The following is a 19,366-nucleotide window of genomic DNA, read 5'->3' as shown; positions in this document are numbered from 1 at the left end:
TGTCCTTATGAGAAGAGGCCAGAGAGTTAGCTAGCTCTCCTTCCATCATGTGAGGACACAAGGAGAAGACGGCAGTCTGCAACCAAGAAGAGGGCCCTCAGCAGACCTGACCATGCTGGCACTCTCATCTCTGCCTTCCAGCCTCCAGGACTGTGAGAAATAAATATGTGTTGTTTCTAATCCACCCAGTCTATGGTATTCTGTTATAGCAGCTGAACAGGCTAAAGCACACACACACCCCATGACTTTTTTCTACTTGTGGAGGCAAATGTTTAACCCAGGACTCAAGAAGCAACCGGGGATTGTGGGAAGAAAGCTGAGCCACGAGGAAGCTCACCACAGGATAACTGGGGGCGGGGGGGGGGGGGTGGGAGTGTGGACTAACATTTGACACTCCTGGTGAGGCAAGAGCCACGTGGCACCAGCAACGGGGGGGCGGACTAATAAAGTCCCCACTTCCGGGTCACCATCTGAGAGGAAAGGAAGACTGGGCAGCCAAGAACCATCTTTGCAATAATAAAGTCTCCCTTTCCTCCCCAGAGAAGACTTGCTTCCTAACCAGGCTGATACAGATAATGTCTCCCTGTGGGGCAAAGGTTGGGCAGGTTTGCTAGTGGTCCCCTTACACGATTGCGAGCTTCCTAAGCTTAGCACTTCTCAGCTGTGACAAAGATCCACTGTGTGCTCAGCATCTACCTGCGCTTGCTCCCATGACCCACCGGCCACGTTCTTCCTTGGGACTCAGGGGGTGGAGGGGCAAGGGGAACTGTGGCCACACGAAGCCCATGCTGCCTGCTGTGTCGTGGGTATAAAGGTTTCTTTGTTTTCTTACCAGCTGGGTTTATGCAGTGTGGCGAGACAGCCCTGCAGCTACACCGCGCTTAGGGATTGCTTGATCTCTTGATTTAACAGTAGCAATCTGTGATTATATTTTCTTTTGTGTAGGATGTTTTCCTGGAGGTAATCGTTAACCTCTTTTATTATTTGCAGTGTTCTAGGCATTTGGGATACATTTAAAAAAAATGTCTTTGCAAAATCAAAAATTATCTCTCAGGCCAATGCTACATTCCTAACAATTTCTCCTTCTAGACTCCCATGTCATCTTTGTTTTAATTTTCCAGTGTTTTATGAATTTTATTACTATAAAGTACTGCAAACCTCCTTTAAGAAAATGCAGTACTCATGAAGATGTTTAAGCACCTAGGTATGCGCCTCTGTGAACCTTAATGGGGGAAAGATGTAACATAGGATTCCCAAGGAATACAAAATATGAATACGATAAAATTTGAATAATATAAATGAAATGCTTACAACTAGGAGGACTAACTCAGTTTGCTTGGGACTTTCTCGGATTTCACACTGAAAGTTCAGCTTCCCAGGAACCTCCTTAGTCTCGGGCAAATTGGCACGGTCGGTCCCTCTCCTTATGCCACGCGGGGCCCTGTGCCTAGAGCGTCACGTGCGTGAGCTGGTGGAATCGTCACCATCTGACAGATGGTAAATGCCCATTTTACAGACAGAGAGTCTGAAGGTTAGCAAGATTCATAACTTGGTCAAAAATATCAGAGCTATGCAGGAGCTAGTATTTAAATGCCAACAGTCTGACTCCAGAAACCAAACTCTGGGCTGTACCACACCAAAATGATCATGGAAGAAATGACAAGATAGCATGAGGTTAATTTACAAATAAGCATTGTGAATTCAGAAATGTGGAAGAGCGCTATGGTCTGGAGAGGAGCTTCTAGGAGTGGGGAGGACCTGCCCTGAAGTCGGAAGAGTCAGCATCAGCCACGCACTCCTGCCAGTGGGGCAGACAGGAGTTAGAGGGAGGGAACGAAGAAAGGAAGAGGTTTAATGGGGAGATATGCAAAGCAGGCTTCTCACGCTCACAGGGGCAACTCTACTTGTCACTGACTTTTCTGTGGTAAACGCTGGGGTACAAACCCCACAAAAAGTTTCTGTGTCTGTGGTTGATGAGGTGTGCCAGGACGTCCCTGGAAGGAATTACAGTGAGAATAATTCATTCACTTTTGGAAAAGCAAGCTCAAATCACAGACAGTAGCATCACTTCTGGAGCGACGGCTTTTAGATTTCTTCTAAGGGTCATTTTGGCATCTGATAATTCTCTGGAGTGTGTGTGTGCGCGCACATGTTTAACCTTTGCTTCTTCTTCCCATTGCCAATGCTATCCTACGTTACCTAGGGCGCTTGTCATTCAGTCACCTCATCCTGTATGAATAATTTCAGGTCTATGTTCAAGTCACGTCTCCTAGTATGAATCAACCACTTTCCCACTGAGCGGCGAAGACCCCCATCATGACGCCACCTAACAATTTTCAAAGTCATTCTGTAGAAACTGCCTGAAAAATGTTACTGCCTTAAGTCATCATCAGAGTAGTGACAAGCTCTACTCCCGCAGACATTCAAAGAATCTAACTGAAAATACAATTAAGTCCAGGAAACTATTTAACTATTTTCTTCCCTAAACTTAAATGATAGACTTATAATGTTGCTTCAATCAAATATAAGTTGGCTATTTAAAGATTCCTAATTACCTGTTAACCGCAAAAGGAAACATATATATGTTACGTACTTTTTAGAACCATGCATACATACATTACATTTCACCATTTCATTTATATATTTGGCTTAGTTGTCTCAAACAAGAATTTCTAAAATATTGTTTTGGGACTCTGCAATTCCTAAATGTTGAAAAAGACACAAAATTAGTTATATTTTAAATTATCTGCCAGTTACACTTAATTACTCTCAAAAGCCCAGAAAAGCAATACGTTTTGATTTCAAAGCTGTTTTTTCTCTAGAAAACGTAAGTCTGTGGATCTTCTCTGACAGAACTGAGCTAAGATGTAACGTGGTTTGAATAGAAATTGAGCACTTTGGATTGAAGAATGTCTGCTATTTTGCTTCAGAATAATCTAGCCAATTTACTCCTACATTTAGATTTGAATTTCAACTTGCGTAGTTTTTTTCTCAGATTTATTTCTAATTTTTAGCTATCAAAGCCAGAATAAACTTCCCAACTTGTAACCATAACCCAAACTGCAAATACGAGCAGGTCTGTCACTGATGGAAAAGGAAATAATTTCTGCCCCAGATTAGAGAGTCTTTAATAATATTCTCATGGCACAAAATCCATATGGCATGTATCTGTGTCTACAGGCATACGTACATGATCCCTCAAAACAAGTCAAAAAAGAAAACCAAGGAATGTACAGTGTGGATATGTATGTGGTTTCCTGACATAACTATATAATTTGGGGCAGTTCTTTGATAAGATGAAAGCAATAAAGAACTTAAGGATAGCAGGTAGATGGGGGCGCTGTTTCCATTTAGGTAAGCCATACCACCGAGACTAGCTTTTACACACAAATTACGCCATGACTGAAAAGTCAGCTCATAGCAAATCCCAATTTTCCTCAGTGACCACTACTGCTGATATTGTGTAAATCAATCTTATATAGCAAGATTCATCATCATTCAAGTACAGTGAAAGAAAATCTCATTACACTATTGAAGAGGCAATTCTGTAAATACTTGTTGGATCGATATACGTAATATATTCTCAAAGACTTAAAACTGGACTATGCATTTAGTTTATTCTCACACTAATCAATTCAGATACTGACCCTTAAGGAATACCATCGATCCACGAGGAGTTCTTGAATAGTTTTACATTAGACTCCCCTAGCGATAACCCACACTAAATATCACATCTAGACATGTCTCAGTATTGATTACATTTGTGAATGAGCAGGTATGTTTTCTTCAACCAATGAACATTTATGAAACTGACTCAATGTGTTCCTGACATGATTTGAAGTTAGGGAAATGTGGGAAAATGAGTGTTAAAGGATTGTCTGGCTTTCCCAGAGCCCAAGCTCTAAGTTCAAGGTGAGTGGCAGGGGCTGGTGAAATAGGCAGGTATGAAGCGTCACAGTCAGGTACGGAGGTGAGCAACGGGTCGTCGTTGATCACACAAGTATAAGGACCTTGAGACAGGGTCTAGGAAAGAGCTTGACAGAGAGACTAGTAAACAATAAGTTCGGTACACATGGGCCAGGTATATGGCATAAGATAAAGATCAAGAACCAGAATGTCTGAGAAATGCAGCATGGACAGATCAGGAATATTTGCGGGGAGGGAGATCAGACAATAAGAAATAGGAAATCTGGTCACAAGAGAAACGGCACATGACAACGAGCCCAGGCAACAGGAGCTAATGAGCAAACGAAAGGCAGAAACTCGATACATCGCCCAGCTGTATCAGCCCGTGGACATCTTAAGTAGTTCCTGTAAAGTCAGGATCCAACCCTCATGACCTACTAGCCTGGGGCTTGGGGCGGGAGGATGTGGGCACCTAGATGAAATAGGAAGTTGGGGGAGAACAGGGAAATTCGTGACTACAAAGATAACATTACGACTTGACTGTTTTATGTGTAAGACAGAAATGTAAATACACGTACACTCAGTCTAGTATCCAACTTGGACATCAATTTTGATCCATAAAAAACAAAAGCTACCATTTCCATTTTCATTGCTAATGTTTAACAGTACCTAATAATAAATAATAAACAAAATAAGAAATAAAAAACCAAGAATACCTATTCTCTCCTTTACATGTACGCCACTTACGATTTATAAAGCTCTTCCAAAGTTTACTCATTTGACACATATGCTATAGCCACATTTATATCCTTCCTGATGATCAAACCTTCTCTTTTTCCCAATCAACTCAGCTTCACAGGAAATATATTTTTAAAGTTTTATTGTTTGCTACTTTAAGTGTCAGATGGTTCTCCTTCAGACACATATGGAACCCTTTGATTTAATTTTGGCAAATCAATGAAAGACACATGTGCATCTTGGAACAAGTGCTATTCATTAGTATTTGATCCTTTCCCCAACTTCACACTCAGAAAAGGAAACTTATGACGTTTCTTTCATTCCAAGTCTATTGATACTAGGAATATGAGCTTCTCTAAGGACTTCAAATTCAGTCAGTCCTGAACCTTTTTCTTGGGGGAGTAACAGAACTAACTAAAAGTTTCTAACAATTTACATTGTGTGCTTTTTTTTTCTAGGCTAGATGTACTGCCTAAATGGCTAAATATAATTGTCATATTCTACTAATTGGATTTTATATTATAAAGGAATATTTGTTTTCTTATAGATTAGTTTTCATCACAGAAATTTCATATTTCAATCATCAACTCCTTAAATCTTCCTAAACTTAAATGAAGATACTAATCCATCACTTTTTTGACAGATGCTAGCAAACGTCTCAAATTTCGATCGGAAATAACAGTCAAATATACAAGGGAAATAATACAACTGGGATTCTCGTACTGAATGTATTTTATTTACAGAAGTCAGGCTGGGAAGGAGTTGGATTTTTTTCAAGGGATTGTCAATCAGTAATCAGAAAACTGAATTAGTGGCGAACATAGAATTACTGGAGAGTTTATTTCAAATGATGGCAAAGAGTTTAAAATTTGGAGTGTATTTTCTTGTAGGTTGTTCTGGTTATCTAATTTTAAAATTGCTCATCACTGAAAGCCAATAACATGAAATTGGGACAAAATGGCATCTATAAATCATAAGAAATAGATTTTCAATGGCAAAAGAGAATCAACAGAAAAATTAATGTGAATACTGGGCAAAGGATTATGACTTTATGGACACTATTCATATTAAAAGAGATTTGGCAACAGTGCTGGTTGGATACAATCCATCCCTTTCAAAATATATTAGGAGTTTATTACTGCGCCTGCGTTCAACATTTCTGTTCCCAGTTTCATGGCAAATTCAGCTTTGAATGACAGCTATTGTCCTTAGGAGCTTAAGGCAGATCCTAGCGGTCTTCGCTGAGCCTAGGAAAGCGATGACTTGCTTTCGCTCTTCACTGATCACCCGCAGTCCTGTGCCAGGCTCTGGAAGGAAAGCCACATGGCACATTCTATTCTGTCTCCACGGAGTTCATGATTGAACAATAAACTAGAGTACACTGAGACAGAAGCCATGGAAGGTATGAATTTCAGAATTCTCATGGGCACTTCTACTCTATTGAGTCCCTACTGAGGACAGATGTCCCCAATAAACAAGCAAAACACTGAGAGAGAAGTATTTATATGAGAATGAAAGTGTTAACGTAGGAATAATTAACTGATTTCTTGGTTATGAAAGGTCATTAGCTGACTCAGGTTTTGTAATAAACACAGGTCACAAGGTTACATTCTGGTGATACATCCTTCATGACTGCTTTTTAAAAAGTTATAATAAGGATTATTATTGCACTGTTACTCTCAGGTCAAAGTAACTTTAATTAGACACTAATAAATTAAAGACTAATGCCAAGTTTTAGTGATTTAACACATGCAACAAAGCTGTTTCTTTATATTTCAGATCAGATTTAATTTGAATATATTTATATATTTAACAATATTTACTGAGTGTCTAATACAAGTACTGTTCTAGGTGCTAGATATAGAATAGAGAACCAAGCATGCAGAAAGATTCTGTTCTAATAGAGTTTATATTCTGGGGGAAACATAGACACTACACAAACAAACTAATTAATACATAATGAAATGTCAGGTAGTAAAAAAGAGTTATGAATCCTACTCAGAAGTAGGATTGCTGGAACATATCTAGAACATTTTGGAGAACCTCCATACTGTTTTCCATAGTGGCTGCACCATTCTACATCCCCACCAACAGTGCATAAGAGTTCCAATTTCTCCACTTCGTCACCAACTCTTATCTTTTTTTGGTTTTGGTTTTGTTTTGGTAATAGCCATCCTAACAGATGAGGTGATATCTCATTTGATCTTGAAGAGATCTGCATTTCACTGATCTCTAAGAGACATCTGTGGTCCCGTATTCACTGCGGCCAGACATGCATGCAACCCAAATGACTACTGGCAGGTGAATGGAAAAAGAAAATGTGGTATACACACACAATGGATTATTATCCAGCCTTAAAAAAGAAGGAAATCCTGCCATTTGCAACAACACGGATGAACCTACAAGACATTATACTAAGCAAATAGAAGGGCAAATACTGCATGATTCTACTTATATGAGGTACCTAAAATAGTCAAACTCATAGAGCAAAGAATAGAATGGCAGTTGCTAAGGGCTGGGGGTTTAAAATGCTCTTTCCTTATTTTTACTGTTAGGTATTTTCTATTTTCTTTCCACTCTTGAAGAGGCAACTTTCTTTCTCTTTCACCAAACCTGTACCTCACCTACTTTCCAACACCTCTTTCAATACTTACTTCCCATTTCCCTCATTCTCCCAGTGTAGTAAGTGTAGTTATGTTATTCCAACTATCTAAATGGTAATCACACCTGGGACATTGGTTATATATGTGTGATTGGAGCCATTAGATTATTTTGAGCAAAGATGTAATGGGATCAGGTGCAAGTTTTTAAGGTCACTGGCAGCCAGGTGGAGGCCAGACCGATGGGGTAAGAATGGAATTACAAAGACCAGGAGCTGATTTCCGTGATCTCAAGGAGACAGGATGGTGACTCACTCGGGGTGCAGTGGATGTGATGAGAAGTGGCTGGATGAGGGGCAGATACATTTTGAAGACAGAGTCGACAGGCTTACGGATGGCTTAGATGTGAAGTGTGAGAGGAAGAAAGGTAATGGGATGAAGCCACAGTTTTTGCCTGAGTAGTAGGGTGAAGGAGTGTGTCATCAGCTGAGATGGTGAACAAAGGCAAGAACAGATGTTTGTTTGTTTGTTTGTTTGTTTGTTTTGTGGGGAAGACAGGAAATAAAATTTTGGTTCCAGACATAAGATTTAAGATGTGTATTAAACATCCAGCTGTTGGCTATTTTGTCTGGAGTCTGGGAGTCGTTAGAGTTTTAGTGTTTCTGCTCTTCTACACAAATGACAAATGTCAACAGTAAGAGTGGTTGTGATGTTTGAAATAAAAATCCGCAATGCTGTCTCTACACTATTAACCCTTCCAGAAGACTGATAAGAAGGCCTTCTGGTTGTTTGATGCCCAAGGAGTCAAGTCTCTTGGTAGAGTCTAAATCATCCAATGCAGACTGGATGCTTAGACAAGCTCCCAAAGTGGATTAAAACTTCCAAGGCAGAGACTCAATTACCTTCCAGTCTAGGTAACTGGCCCTCTAAATAGCCTCTAAATCTCCTGCACGATAAAGCCCAAGGATAAATGCCCAGAAATCATATTCAGCAGAACCTTGTCTCTGAAGAGACACTGGCTCAGCCCTGCCCACACTGTGGTTCTGGCCTTCCTCAGCCCATCTCCTAGACACACAGCCCCTGGGCTCAAGATATGCCAAAACACACCAGGTTTCCAATGTGCTGTGTTCTCTCTCATATGCTACCTCTCTTCCTAAAACACTTCTTTCCCATTTCTCTGCTTGGCTAATTCTAACTCTTTATATTACTCTATCATAAGGCCTTCCTGAGCACAGTGGATTTATGTATCTGGTTCACCCACCAGAACGCAAGTTCTCTGAAGACAATAAGTATATTTTTTATTTTTTTTGTTTCCAGCATCTCACACATATGGGAAATACTAGATAAATGTTTGGTGAATAAACAGATGGAGTTATGGGTGTTTACCAGGGCTACTGGCTACCTAATTGGTGCACTGCCCTCTTGGCACGCGTATGGGCAATAACTGAGCATTCCAGGATGTACTGAAGCGTCTCTTGCAACCTAACCTCTTTTGAGGACATGTTACATGGGATGGGGTGCTATAAGCACAGCACAGCTGGAGCTGTCCTAGAACTCAGAAACTTGTTTTCCACCAGTTAAGGCAGGACTAGGTCATACCAATAAGATTCTTTCACAGCAAAATGGAAAAGTTCACAAGGCTGGAACACTGACAATGTCTGCTTTGAAAAGTGCCTCTGGGTTTCCTCCCTGTCACACCCCCATCCTCTTTATGCTCCAGAGGAAAACAGAAACACATAAAATACCTGAAGCAAAACTGAACACAAGTTCAAACTGAGAAGGGTAAATATTGGGTGAGACAGGCAAACACATAAAAATACCAGCAATACAAAACACTGTGAATTAAGGAAAACCAAAGGAATACAAAGCAGTACCAGAAGGCAAATACATGTTGCTGGTAAGTGACCTAAAGACAAACACAGAGATCAAAGAAAACTTCACAGTGAAATAAACAGAAACCATCAGGATTGTTTCCACTCAAGAAACTGTGTGTCAAATGAAAATAAGTTAACCTAATCGAATACCAGAAGGCAATAAAGATAATTTCAAATAATACTATTCAAGAATCAAAACAAAATTAGATGAAATTTAAATAAAAGCCTCCTTTATTGAATCGAAGGAACACAGTAGATACGGAAAATGCAAACCCTTTGGTAATGTAATACCTCAGAAAGTAGACCGAAAACTAAAGAAAGCCCAAAATAATCACATAAGACAATGAAAATATTCAGCAATCAAAGCAAGATGGGAAAACATTATGAGAAATGCATAACTAAAACAATGATAAAAATGTAAAGGAGAAGGCTTTTATGTTAATGCTCATGAAAACCAAATGTGAATGATGAAAACTTTGTACTTCTGCCTCAAGGAAATGAGCTGATTGTTTAACCCTTTGTCCTAACAAGCTAAATTTCCTGTAACTCAGAAAAAAGGACCCTGAAACTATGACTCTCATAACTGCCCAGCCATTTAATTCAAAAAGTAAAACAGGTCACCTTCAGGACATAAACACATTCTCATACATAGAAAGAAGAGAAAGAAAAAGGAGTTTATTTAATTTACGGCACTTAGCTTAGGAAATGTAAAGTATCTTAGAATAGAAAAGCTACTTGTTCTACATCCTTCTTGTTACAGATGTGGAATCCGAGCTTGATAAGGTTAGGTGACCTCCCGAGAACCCAGACCAAGCAGTGGGAGAGCGGGATGGTCTCTTGCCCCCACACAGTGTTCTGTCCACCATGGGACCGTGTTGCCACACACGTCACCTCAAAGGCGGGAAGACAGCCCAATACTAAAGGACACCTTTCTAGGACATAACACATTTTATCATACAAAATTCCAATCTAAATTTAAAGAAATCAATAAAATCTGGAAGAAAGGGCTTCCCTGGTGGCACAGTGGTTAAGAATCCACCTACCAATGCAGGGGACACGGGTTCAAGCCCTGGTCCAGGAAGATCCCACATGCCGCGGCGCAACGAAGCCCGTGCGCCACAACTGCTGAGCCTGCGCTCTAGAGTCTGCGAGCCACAACTACTGAGCCCACGTGCCGCAACTACTGAAGCCCACGTGCCACAACTACTGAAGCCCGCGTGCCTAGAGCCCGTGCTCTGAAACAAGAGAAGCCACCGCAATGAGAGGCCCACGCACTGCAATGAAAAGCAGCCCCCGCTCGCCACAACTAGAGAAAGCCCGCACGCAGCAACAGAGACCCAACACAGCCAAAAATAAATAAATAAAATAAGTAAATAAATTTTTTAAAAAATCATATTAAAAAGCTATTAATGAGATTTAAAAAAAATTTGTAAGAAAAAAGATGGCATCTCTCAATACGAACATTCCCTGTTTTTCTTCATCTTACCACTAACAAGTATTGTTCTAAAATTCTTTCCAATTTCTAGAATAGTATTTAAGCAAATGCATATGGTTAACTAAGGACACTAAAGGTTTTCAGCAAACAGCTCTCATCACCATGAAAGTTTCCTCCTCCTATGCAGTCACTCAGCACCTCCTTACCAGGGCCCAGTGTAATACACATTTCAAAGGGGACCCCAAATTTCAAAGCAACCAAGACATCATGGATACTACTTCTTTGCCTCCTGACCAGAAAAGAAAATACCCTGGGAATGTTTCCACTTTAGGGGTTTTTTTTTTCAGCTATGCTTTAATGTCATTGAAACATATCAAAACATCATCAAAACAAAAATGGAAGAATTTTCTTGAAAGGCTTCCACAACAGAATTTTAATTTTTAAAAAAACTCACATGTATTTATATATGCAGTTCTAATTTTTAAGATATTAATTTTTGTACACCTACAATTATTACAATGTATTACAATAATACAATGTTGTATGTCAATTATATTTCAATTTGTTTAAAAAGTGAAGTGGCATGAGTGGAAAAAAATATTAATTTGACCATTTCATTCATTCACCAAATATTTGCTGAGTGCTTATTCTAAGAGCTGGAGACAGAGTAGTATACAAAATAGCCAATATCCCAGCCATTGTGGGGCGTCTATCCCAGTGAGGAAGAGGCAGACAAGCACATAAACAAATAAATACATATTTCAGGTGTCAAGTGCTATGAAGAAAGAGTAAAGGGCCAGACAGAATGGGAAGGGGTGCCGTCTTATCTCTGGTAGTTAGAGACGGTCTCTCTGATAAAGTGACATCTGAGCAGAAACATGAAGCAAAACGGATGCAGGCAAGCACACCTTGGGTGTGGCGGGAGGGGGAGTTTCCCAAGCAGGGGGAACAGCAGATGTGAAGGCCCGGGGTGGGCGCTTTCTTGGAAGGTGTGAGTAAAGCGGGGAGACCAGGATGGCGGGAGTGGACGAGTCTACTGAAAACGGCAGCAAATGACTCAGGACGGCAGTCAGGGCCCATATCAGGTGCGGGCCCTGTAGGGCAACGGTAAGGATTTGGGTTATACTCCGAATGAAACGGTAGCAAAAGAATGACATGATCTAACTCGTGTTTCAAAGAGATGCTCTGGTTGCCACGTGGAGAACAGACCAGGGCAGAGGGTTGGTGCCTCAGGGTGGCAAGAGCAGAAGCAGAAAACTAGTCTGGAAGCTTCTGTGATGACCCGAGGGAGAGAGGGCAGTCGCTGAAACAAGCAGCGAGGGCAGAGGTGGGCACAAGGGGTCAGATTCTGGATATATTTCTCCCGGGAGAGCTGACAAGATTTGCTAACGGTTTGGATGTGGATGGGAGTAAAAGACAAGTGTGGAGGATGATTTCTAAGGGTTTGAAGTCCGTATCTGGAAAGTTGCAGTTCCTACTTAGCAAGGTGGGAAGCCTGGAAAAGCAGCAGATGTTGCGGGGAAGGTGGTTTTGGACTTATTAGGTTAGATGCGTCACTGATCATTTGAATACAGACAGATATAAAGTACCAATCAGTAGAATGTGATGTGCTTCACTTAAAATAAATAAAATTAGAAGCGTATTCCCAGGTATTCTAAAATCTTTTTGAATTAACTCAGATACCCTGTGGGTATGCCACCACTTGTGTTAATGTTATAAAACTTATTGGTACATCTTTACTTTTGCTTCATACCTCAATACCTAGTTTCCGAAATTGGAAATGTCACCGAACACAGGCCTTGTAACAGGTAACTGAGAATGACAGGCTATAAATGCCTTCGAGGAGTCAGCTTTTCTTACAAGGCATTATTTAAGCTACTGAGACACTCCTTCCTGTCAAAAAATCTCCCCCTACCACCTTCATGGAGTCTGAAATTCCTCCACTTTAAAAAATGTAATCATTCCCTCTTAACCATGTGTTACTCTTCCCCAAATTCTTGTATAAGTGCAAGAATATTTATGTGTACTTTCTTTTAACGGAGACGTTTTCTTAGGCAGTTTGGCATAGTGTAGGGTCCTCTTGCTAGAAATACTTAGGAAGAAAAGGAGTAGTGGCTTGAGAGGAGAAAGAGGAGATAAACCAACAGCAGTAGGTTTTTAGAATGCAGCCTTCGAGGAGCCAGTGGAATTTGGAGATGCGCGAACCTGGCGGGGAAGGAGCCGAGGAACCTGCCAGAGGGGTCTCAAATTCTCCTTCTCTGCATAGACTCATCCAAGGCCTGATCACGGACACAGGTGATGGCTTCTGCACTTATCTGCAGTGCGGCCTCCTCCTGTGGACTCTGCCTGCCTGCTCGATGCCTCCATTTGAATGTCTCTTTGATGCACCACTTCTGTGCTCTGTTCTCTCAAGGAGAAACATTATTTTCCCACAGCCCCCTTGGCCTAGCTAACTTCCATTTAGCATTCCCATCTCAGCTCAAATCTTCCTTCCCTGGGGAAGGCTTCCTTGACATTGAGGCCAGATGGAGTCCCCCCTTTGTGGCCCCCATGACCTCCCCTCAGAGCACTTACTGAGTCCATGATTATATATTACTTGGGTAAATATCTGCTCAATGTCAGGGCCCCCCCACCCCCACCCCGCCCCAGACTCCAAGCCCCTTAGAGCAGATGCATATCTCTGCTGCTCAGTGCCGTATGCATTGCCAGATCCGAGCTCTTGGCTGCTGTACAAAGAGCACTCAAACATTTGGTGAGTAAATGAATGAATGCCTTGTTTGTGTGTACAGACATGAAGTAAAAGGGTCCCTGACGAAGCAAACACTAAGGTGCGCCGCATTTGCGAGAGACATCAGCTCCAGTACACTGAACTGAGTGAAGTTAAATAAGGTTGATCGAAATTTGTTCTCGTATTTGCTTTGGGTTTTATTTATCTCATCAGGCATCAACATTATTCTGTACCTCTAGAGCCACAGAGGACACTGAAGGGAGAAATCAACAACCCTAAGTCCAAAGAAAAAAAAAGTTACTGAATCCTTTGTTAGATAAGCAGACACATGTCTGTAGTAGTTGCCAGAGGTTGGGGGGTGCGGGAGATAGGGAGAGATTGGTAAAAGGGTACAAATTTTCAGCTATACAGTGAATAAGATCCAAGGATCTAAAGAATAACACAGTGACTATAGTTGATAACACTGTATTGTATAAATGAAATTTGCTGACAGAGTAGAACTTAAGTGTTCCTGCCAAAAACAAAAGAAAAAAAAAGAAGAAAAAAGATAAATCTGCGAGGTGATGGATGTGCTAATTAACTAGGTGGGGGGACATCTCTTCACAACGTACACATACATCAAACCACCACGATGTATACTTTAAATATCTTACAATTTTATATGTCAATTATACCTCAACAAATCTGAAATTTAAGAAAAGAAAAACCTTTCTACCAAGGTAGGGCCAGTCTGAATGTATAATTTAAGACGTATTGACTATAACTGATTTTATTCTCATAGGTGTTTTCCTATGAATGCAAAAAACAATTACTCAATTACAAGAGATTTCATAGTTTCATCAGGTCCTCAGTCCCATTACATGTTCCCCCAAGATGTTAAACTGCTCAACTTCAAAATCTCCTGCCTCAGCAATTTCAGCCCTATGGACTTTGGTTGAAAAGGAAATTCAGTTTTCCTTTTGTTCTTCTGTGCTCACTACTCTCTCCCTCCCCATGTCACTAAACCGAAGCTATACCTCAGTCTCAACCTTTAACAACAGCTTTATCAGCAGGAGTAGTTAACATCCAAAACAATTTCAACTACCAATTTCTAGACCTAACCCACCAGCTTGGATGCAGAAAACAGGAGAAGGTAGAGGAAAAGTATGGTTATATAAAATACAGAGAAGATTATTAACAATCAACAGTATTTTCCATTAAAAAAAATCTCATATCCCAAGTACATACTCCATTTCTTTTTGGCAAGATCTAACTCTGTCTGCAGCTGTAAATCAATATTTAAACACACAAATTCATAGCAACCTCTTAGCCACTCAAATATAACCGAAAGATTGATTTTCCTTAATGGAAATCAGATACAAACTCTGTAGAACTCAAGTTTCCACTCTGGCTGTGTATATCCATCACATATAACTCCTGTGAAACAAACTCACGTAGCAGAACCCAAGACCCTGTTGTCATTAAAGATCCATTTGTAGCAAAAACAGTGAAGTAAGACAGGAAAAACAAGCATGCAAAAATGCAAATTAGTAGTTTAAAAAAAAAAAAAAAAGACTCAACTTTCTAAACATAATTTAAAATGTTCAGATACACCCAGGCCAAACGCTTGCGCAAAAGTGACAAATTTGTTAAAGACACGCTTGTGGCACATTAAAAAAAATTTCTGAGAGTGGTTAACGTCTGATACCTCCTTCATCAGACGGTCTTGTTACCTCACTGGAGCACGAAAAGCTAGGGTAAATCTCGGATATTTCTGATTTGTCATCTCCCAGACCTGTACCAAAAGTACTGCTCGAATGAGATCGAGACCGTTGTCTCCTATAATGATTCGCCTTTTCTATATTGGAGGGAAAATATTCATACTTGTGATTAAGTGACTTGAAGAACAAAGGAAACAAAAAAATTACTTAAAAATTTAACAAGAAAAATAATCCCTTATTAAATTACAATCCAAAAGCTCAGGTATTAGAAATTCTAGTCACCTATTCCCAAACTTCAGCACACATTGCATCAACTATATAATTGACTTAATGATTATTTATACTCATTTTTTGTCTAAATTTTAAAGGAGAGATGAGGGATGGGAAATTGACAAGAACTAAGAAAACACTGGCAAACTAGTAAACTTCTATCAAACAAAAGGTTTGGTTATAAATAATTCTTTTCAAATATCACCAAGGATACAGCATTTGTTGCCTTTATTTTTAGAAAATTAAATACAATTTGGCTGATTATGTAGATCAAATTAACTATACAAATATTAGAATCCCTACTTTGCCTTGGGCTTTCAATTTTGTTAATGTCAACAATTAAACGTGGAGTGTAAATCAGGGGGCAGAGTAAGACCTAAATGATATATCTATTTATATTTTTAAAATACTTGCATAACTGTCAAATCTTCAGTTTGCTAAATGTGGTCTGCAAGTCTGAAAAGTCAACCCATGCTATCACTATACCCAAACATCCAAACCATTTGGGTTTTGCTTTTAATTATAAACATGCAGTCTAAGTTAAAAGTCAAATAAACTTCCTAGGTAAACTACAAATTTTGCATTTTCTAAAAACTCAGAGATAAATTTTAAGGATACGTGAAAATCTATTTTAAGACATTTATGATACTATATAGAAAATCTCCCCACTGTTTTACATAGAATTCTTAATTAAAGAAGTCTTTAAATTAAAGAACTATACCTTTAAAATGTTGCGTTTTTCATGAAACAAATCTCCTTTATGTCTTAGCAGTTTAGTGCAGTCCAAATAGCTGCATTTGAAAGCCCAGAAAACCTCTAAAATCATATTCACTAATAGAAAGGGGATGTAAGTAAGCTCTAGACACCTTTAAAATAAATCTAGAACAAACTAATCTAGGATATATTAAAAAGCCCTTTTGCAAGTTTTGTTTTCATAAATGATTAATGGTATATTAAATAGCACAGCAACTTTTTCAGTTTTTCAAATCCCAAACTTAAAAATTCACACTACACAAACGGCACAATGAGACTCCACAGCTCACAGTAGCTTCTCTTTGAGGACAAAACCACGTAAATGGGGAGGAACTCAAAATGTAAGCAGTACCAGAGAGCATATGTAGACTTCTAGACTGAATATTGTCTTCCAGGGGATCAATGTCGAAGATGGAGCCAGGATCTGTGCGCCAAACTTTGAGGTCTTTTACCAAAGGAAGAAATCAACAAATCAAGAATGAATAAAAAAAAGTCAGCACCCAAGAGAGTCAAGCAAAAGTCTGAAAAGGGGCGTATGCAAAAAGCAAGCATGTAATAGGCAAACCCACTGTGCAGCCTACTTCAGAGAACAAAGGGATATTCACACTCACTGGATTTGCTAAGAAAACTTTGTGATCAAATTTAAGTTGCCTGGTTTATTCTTCATTGACCTTCCACGGGGAGCCTGTGAATCATCACCCAACACACGTGCACGCCAGACAACTCCCCGCATCCCTGAACCCTCACCACTCGTGCTCTCCACACACTGAAACAGGTAAAATGTTGGGTTAAAACGCCTGATTAAGGACATGTGAGTAATTCATAAGAAGCGACTAAAAGGTTTTTGTCTAAGAAAACAAAATAAAAATCAAAAACTTCTCCCCCTACGACAGAAACAAATGTTGAACAAATTGAAAAATTAGTAACTTTCCTTTCTAGCCCTGCCTTAGATTTTAGTATAAGCCTTGCTCTGTCACCACTCAACACTATGTTCCTAAGGTTTTCCCAGGCTGACAAGAAGGAACGGCAGGATGAGAGGTTCCTTCCTCTCTGATTTGTGAGACTTTCAGACAGCTCTCGATTCTCCCAGTTCAGAGATAATATTAAAAAATATATAAGCTATTCATATTGCGGAAACCATCGGAATCTCTCCGGCATGTCTATTTGCAGTAAAAGGACGTAAATGGGATTACTTCTGTTATGTCACCCACGCAGACAACGTCTGCAGTACAATTATACAGTACATAAGTTAAAGGGAAACAAAAAAATTGCTCAACCTTCATTATCACCCATGTCTGATATTTGGGCTGCTTCTTTGCATAACAAGTAGGAACACTCTTAAGACCAGAAGGTTATTAAAGACAAGAGAACGTCCAACAACAGAATGGATTTGCAATGATACCTGGCAAAGGCCATGAATCCCATCCAACACGGTGCAAACCATATTACCTGTGGTCCACTTTCACCTGGGCACCACCTCAAGCATTGGAGGAGGAGTCCGATGAATAAGGAAGCGAATTTTAAAGCCAGGGCAAGCACGACCTTTTTGACTGTGCAGACTTGCCAAGCAGGCCCGTCAGCTTACCAACGATGATTCCAGGTCTCCTGTCCATCTCCACGATGTGAGGATGGACCCCTTTATAGGCGGCATCGCTGACGACCTGGGTGTTTTTCCTCACTCGCTCTGTCACAGGGTCATCCACAACAGGAGTGAAGCCCCTTCCCTTTGTCTTTTCAAAATCTTCATGATATTTCACCTGAAAAAGGGAAAAACCATATTAACTCAAACTGAAATTTCCTGACTGTTACACAGCTCACAAAATTTTGATATAACGACAGTTGTCACTGTACCAGCTGCATCTAGATTATTTTCTACATAGATGTATCTTTTCCAATTATTCCAAAAATAATGTCTGAAACTTCAGTTTCCTAGCATCAGAAATCAAGCTGACATTTTCACAATGATTTTCATCATTACGGTTAACAGCTCTTTTAATATACAAACCTGTGTATCAGTAAGAAGTGTTAAAAGATATATTTTTAAAATCCTGGTTACTTCCTAAAATGAACTCACTTAGGTATAAAGTAATATCCTCTCTCTTAAACTTTAGTATGCAATAAAATGATAAGGTATTTCTACACAATTATTCAAGAAAGCCATATCATTTAAAATTAGATTGACAGTTACAAGTAATTATATATATATATATATTTTTGTATATAATTACAAAAACATATATATATTTCAAAACATATGTTTTTCATGTTCTGAAATTGGATTAGGGTGATGGTTGTTCAACTCTGTAAATTATACTAGAAACCACTGAATTGTATACTTTAAATGGGTGAACTTTATGGTATATAAAATACATCTCATGAAACTGTTTTTAAAAAATACATATTTTTATATTCTTTAAACATGTAAACACACCAAACTCAACCTTAAAATTAATTGAAAAGAAGTCCAAGCAAATATCTTTCATAAAGTACATTTATAGCAGTCACGTTAGAAATAAAAAACACACCCAAAAAATCACTGAGAAAAATTATTTTATTAGACTAAATATTTTCATTACATTTCAGTGTGATTAGAAAGCTCCCCCCAAAGGACGGGCCCATCGGTCTTTCCATGCTTTGTTAGTTATCCAGATTAATGGTGAACAACGCCATCAGTGCATTGGGTGGTGCCATTCCTTAGTATGTTTTAGTCACAGATGGAGGACCTGGTTGGACCCTACCATTGAAATATGATTTTGAGCTTCTTTGACATGTCTGAGACCAGGTGTATCTAAAATCAGACTTGGTCTACCTTTCATCTGTCTCTGGTCCTGGGTATATTTTACCTGCAAAGTAAACAGTAGAACATACTTAAAAATAAGACAATTATAATTGAAAAAAATTACATAACTTTTTCAAGCTTCCCAAGTGAGTGGAACATATACAACGTATCGTGAATTACTTCCCAGGTAACTTGTTTGGTGAATTACATTTCGTTCTAGAATAAGGATCTAAAATTGTACTCTCGATGGTCTCCTTTAAAGGCTGCAGCCAAGATGACCTAAATCTCTCTACCAACTGAAAACAAATGTGAGTGAGCAACATCCACTAACAATGAGTCAGTAAAAGTGGTTATCACACTTAAACAGGAAAAATCCAAAGCTAAATGGAACCTAAATTTATTTTTCCATTTCTCTATTTCCCCATTTCCCACCATAACACTGAAAGAATGCATACGGAACATCCCTCTAATTCCTTTTATTCGCCCACTGCCGACAACAAGAATCAATAAGTAACAAATTTAGGTTCCCTCTAAACAGCCACCACTTAAAGGTAGTTTATGTTGAATACAATCAGCATCTCTG

General features: G+C 39.4%; 1 protein-coding gene across 3 annotated transcripts in view; it reads right to left on the bottom strand.

Moving 5' to 3' along the window:
• NEBL (nebulette) overlaps positions 1-19,366 on the bottom strand; it is a 337,194-nt gene that overhangs the window by 13,404 nt on the left and 304,424 nt on the right. For 2 of the 3 annotated variants that reach the window (XM_059911283.1, XM_059911277.1), the window contains exon 5: positions 17,590-17,761. In XM_059911283.1, coding sequence (XP_059767266.1) covers positions 17,590-17,761 — 172 coding nt within the window. Of the gene's footprint in view, positions 1-14,968; positions 15,119-16,356; positions 16,450-17,589; positions 17,762-18,742; positions 18,848-19,366 lie in introns of all 3 variants that reach the window. The other variant, XM_059911292.1, reaches the window with a different exon arrangement.

This window comes from Balaenoptera ricei, chromosome 2 (genome assembly GCF_028023285.1).
Source record: "Balaenoptera ricei isolate mBalRic1 chromosome 2, mBalRic1.hap2, whole genome shotgun sequence".
In the NCBI taxonomy this organism is placed as follows: Eukaryota; Metazoa; Chordata; class Mammalia; order Artiodactyla; family Balaenopteridae; genus Balaenoptera; species Balaenoptera ricei.
The sequence above is the reverse complement of the archived record's forward strand: the minus strand, read 5'-3'. Positions and strand labels throughout refer to the sequence as shown.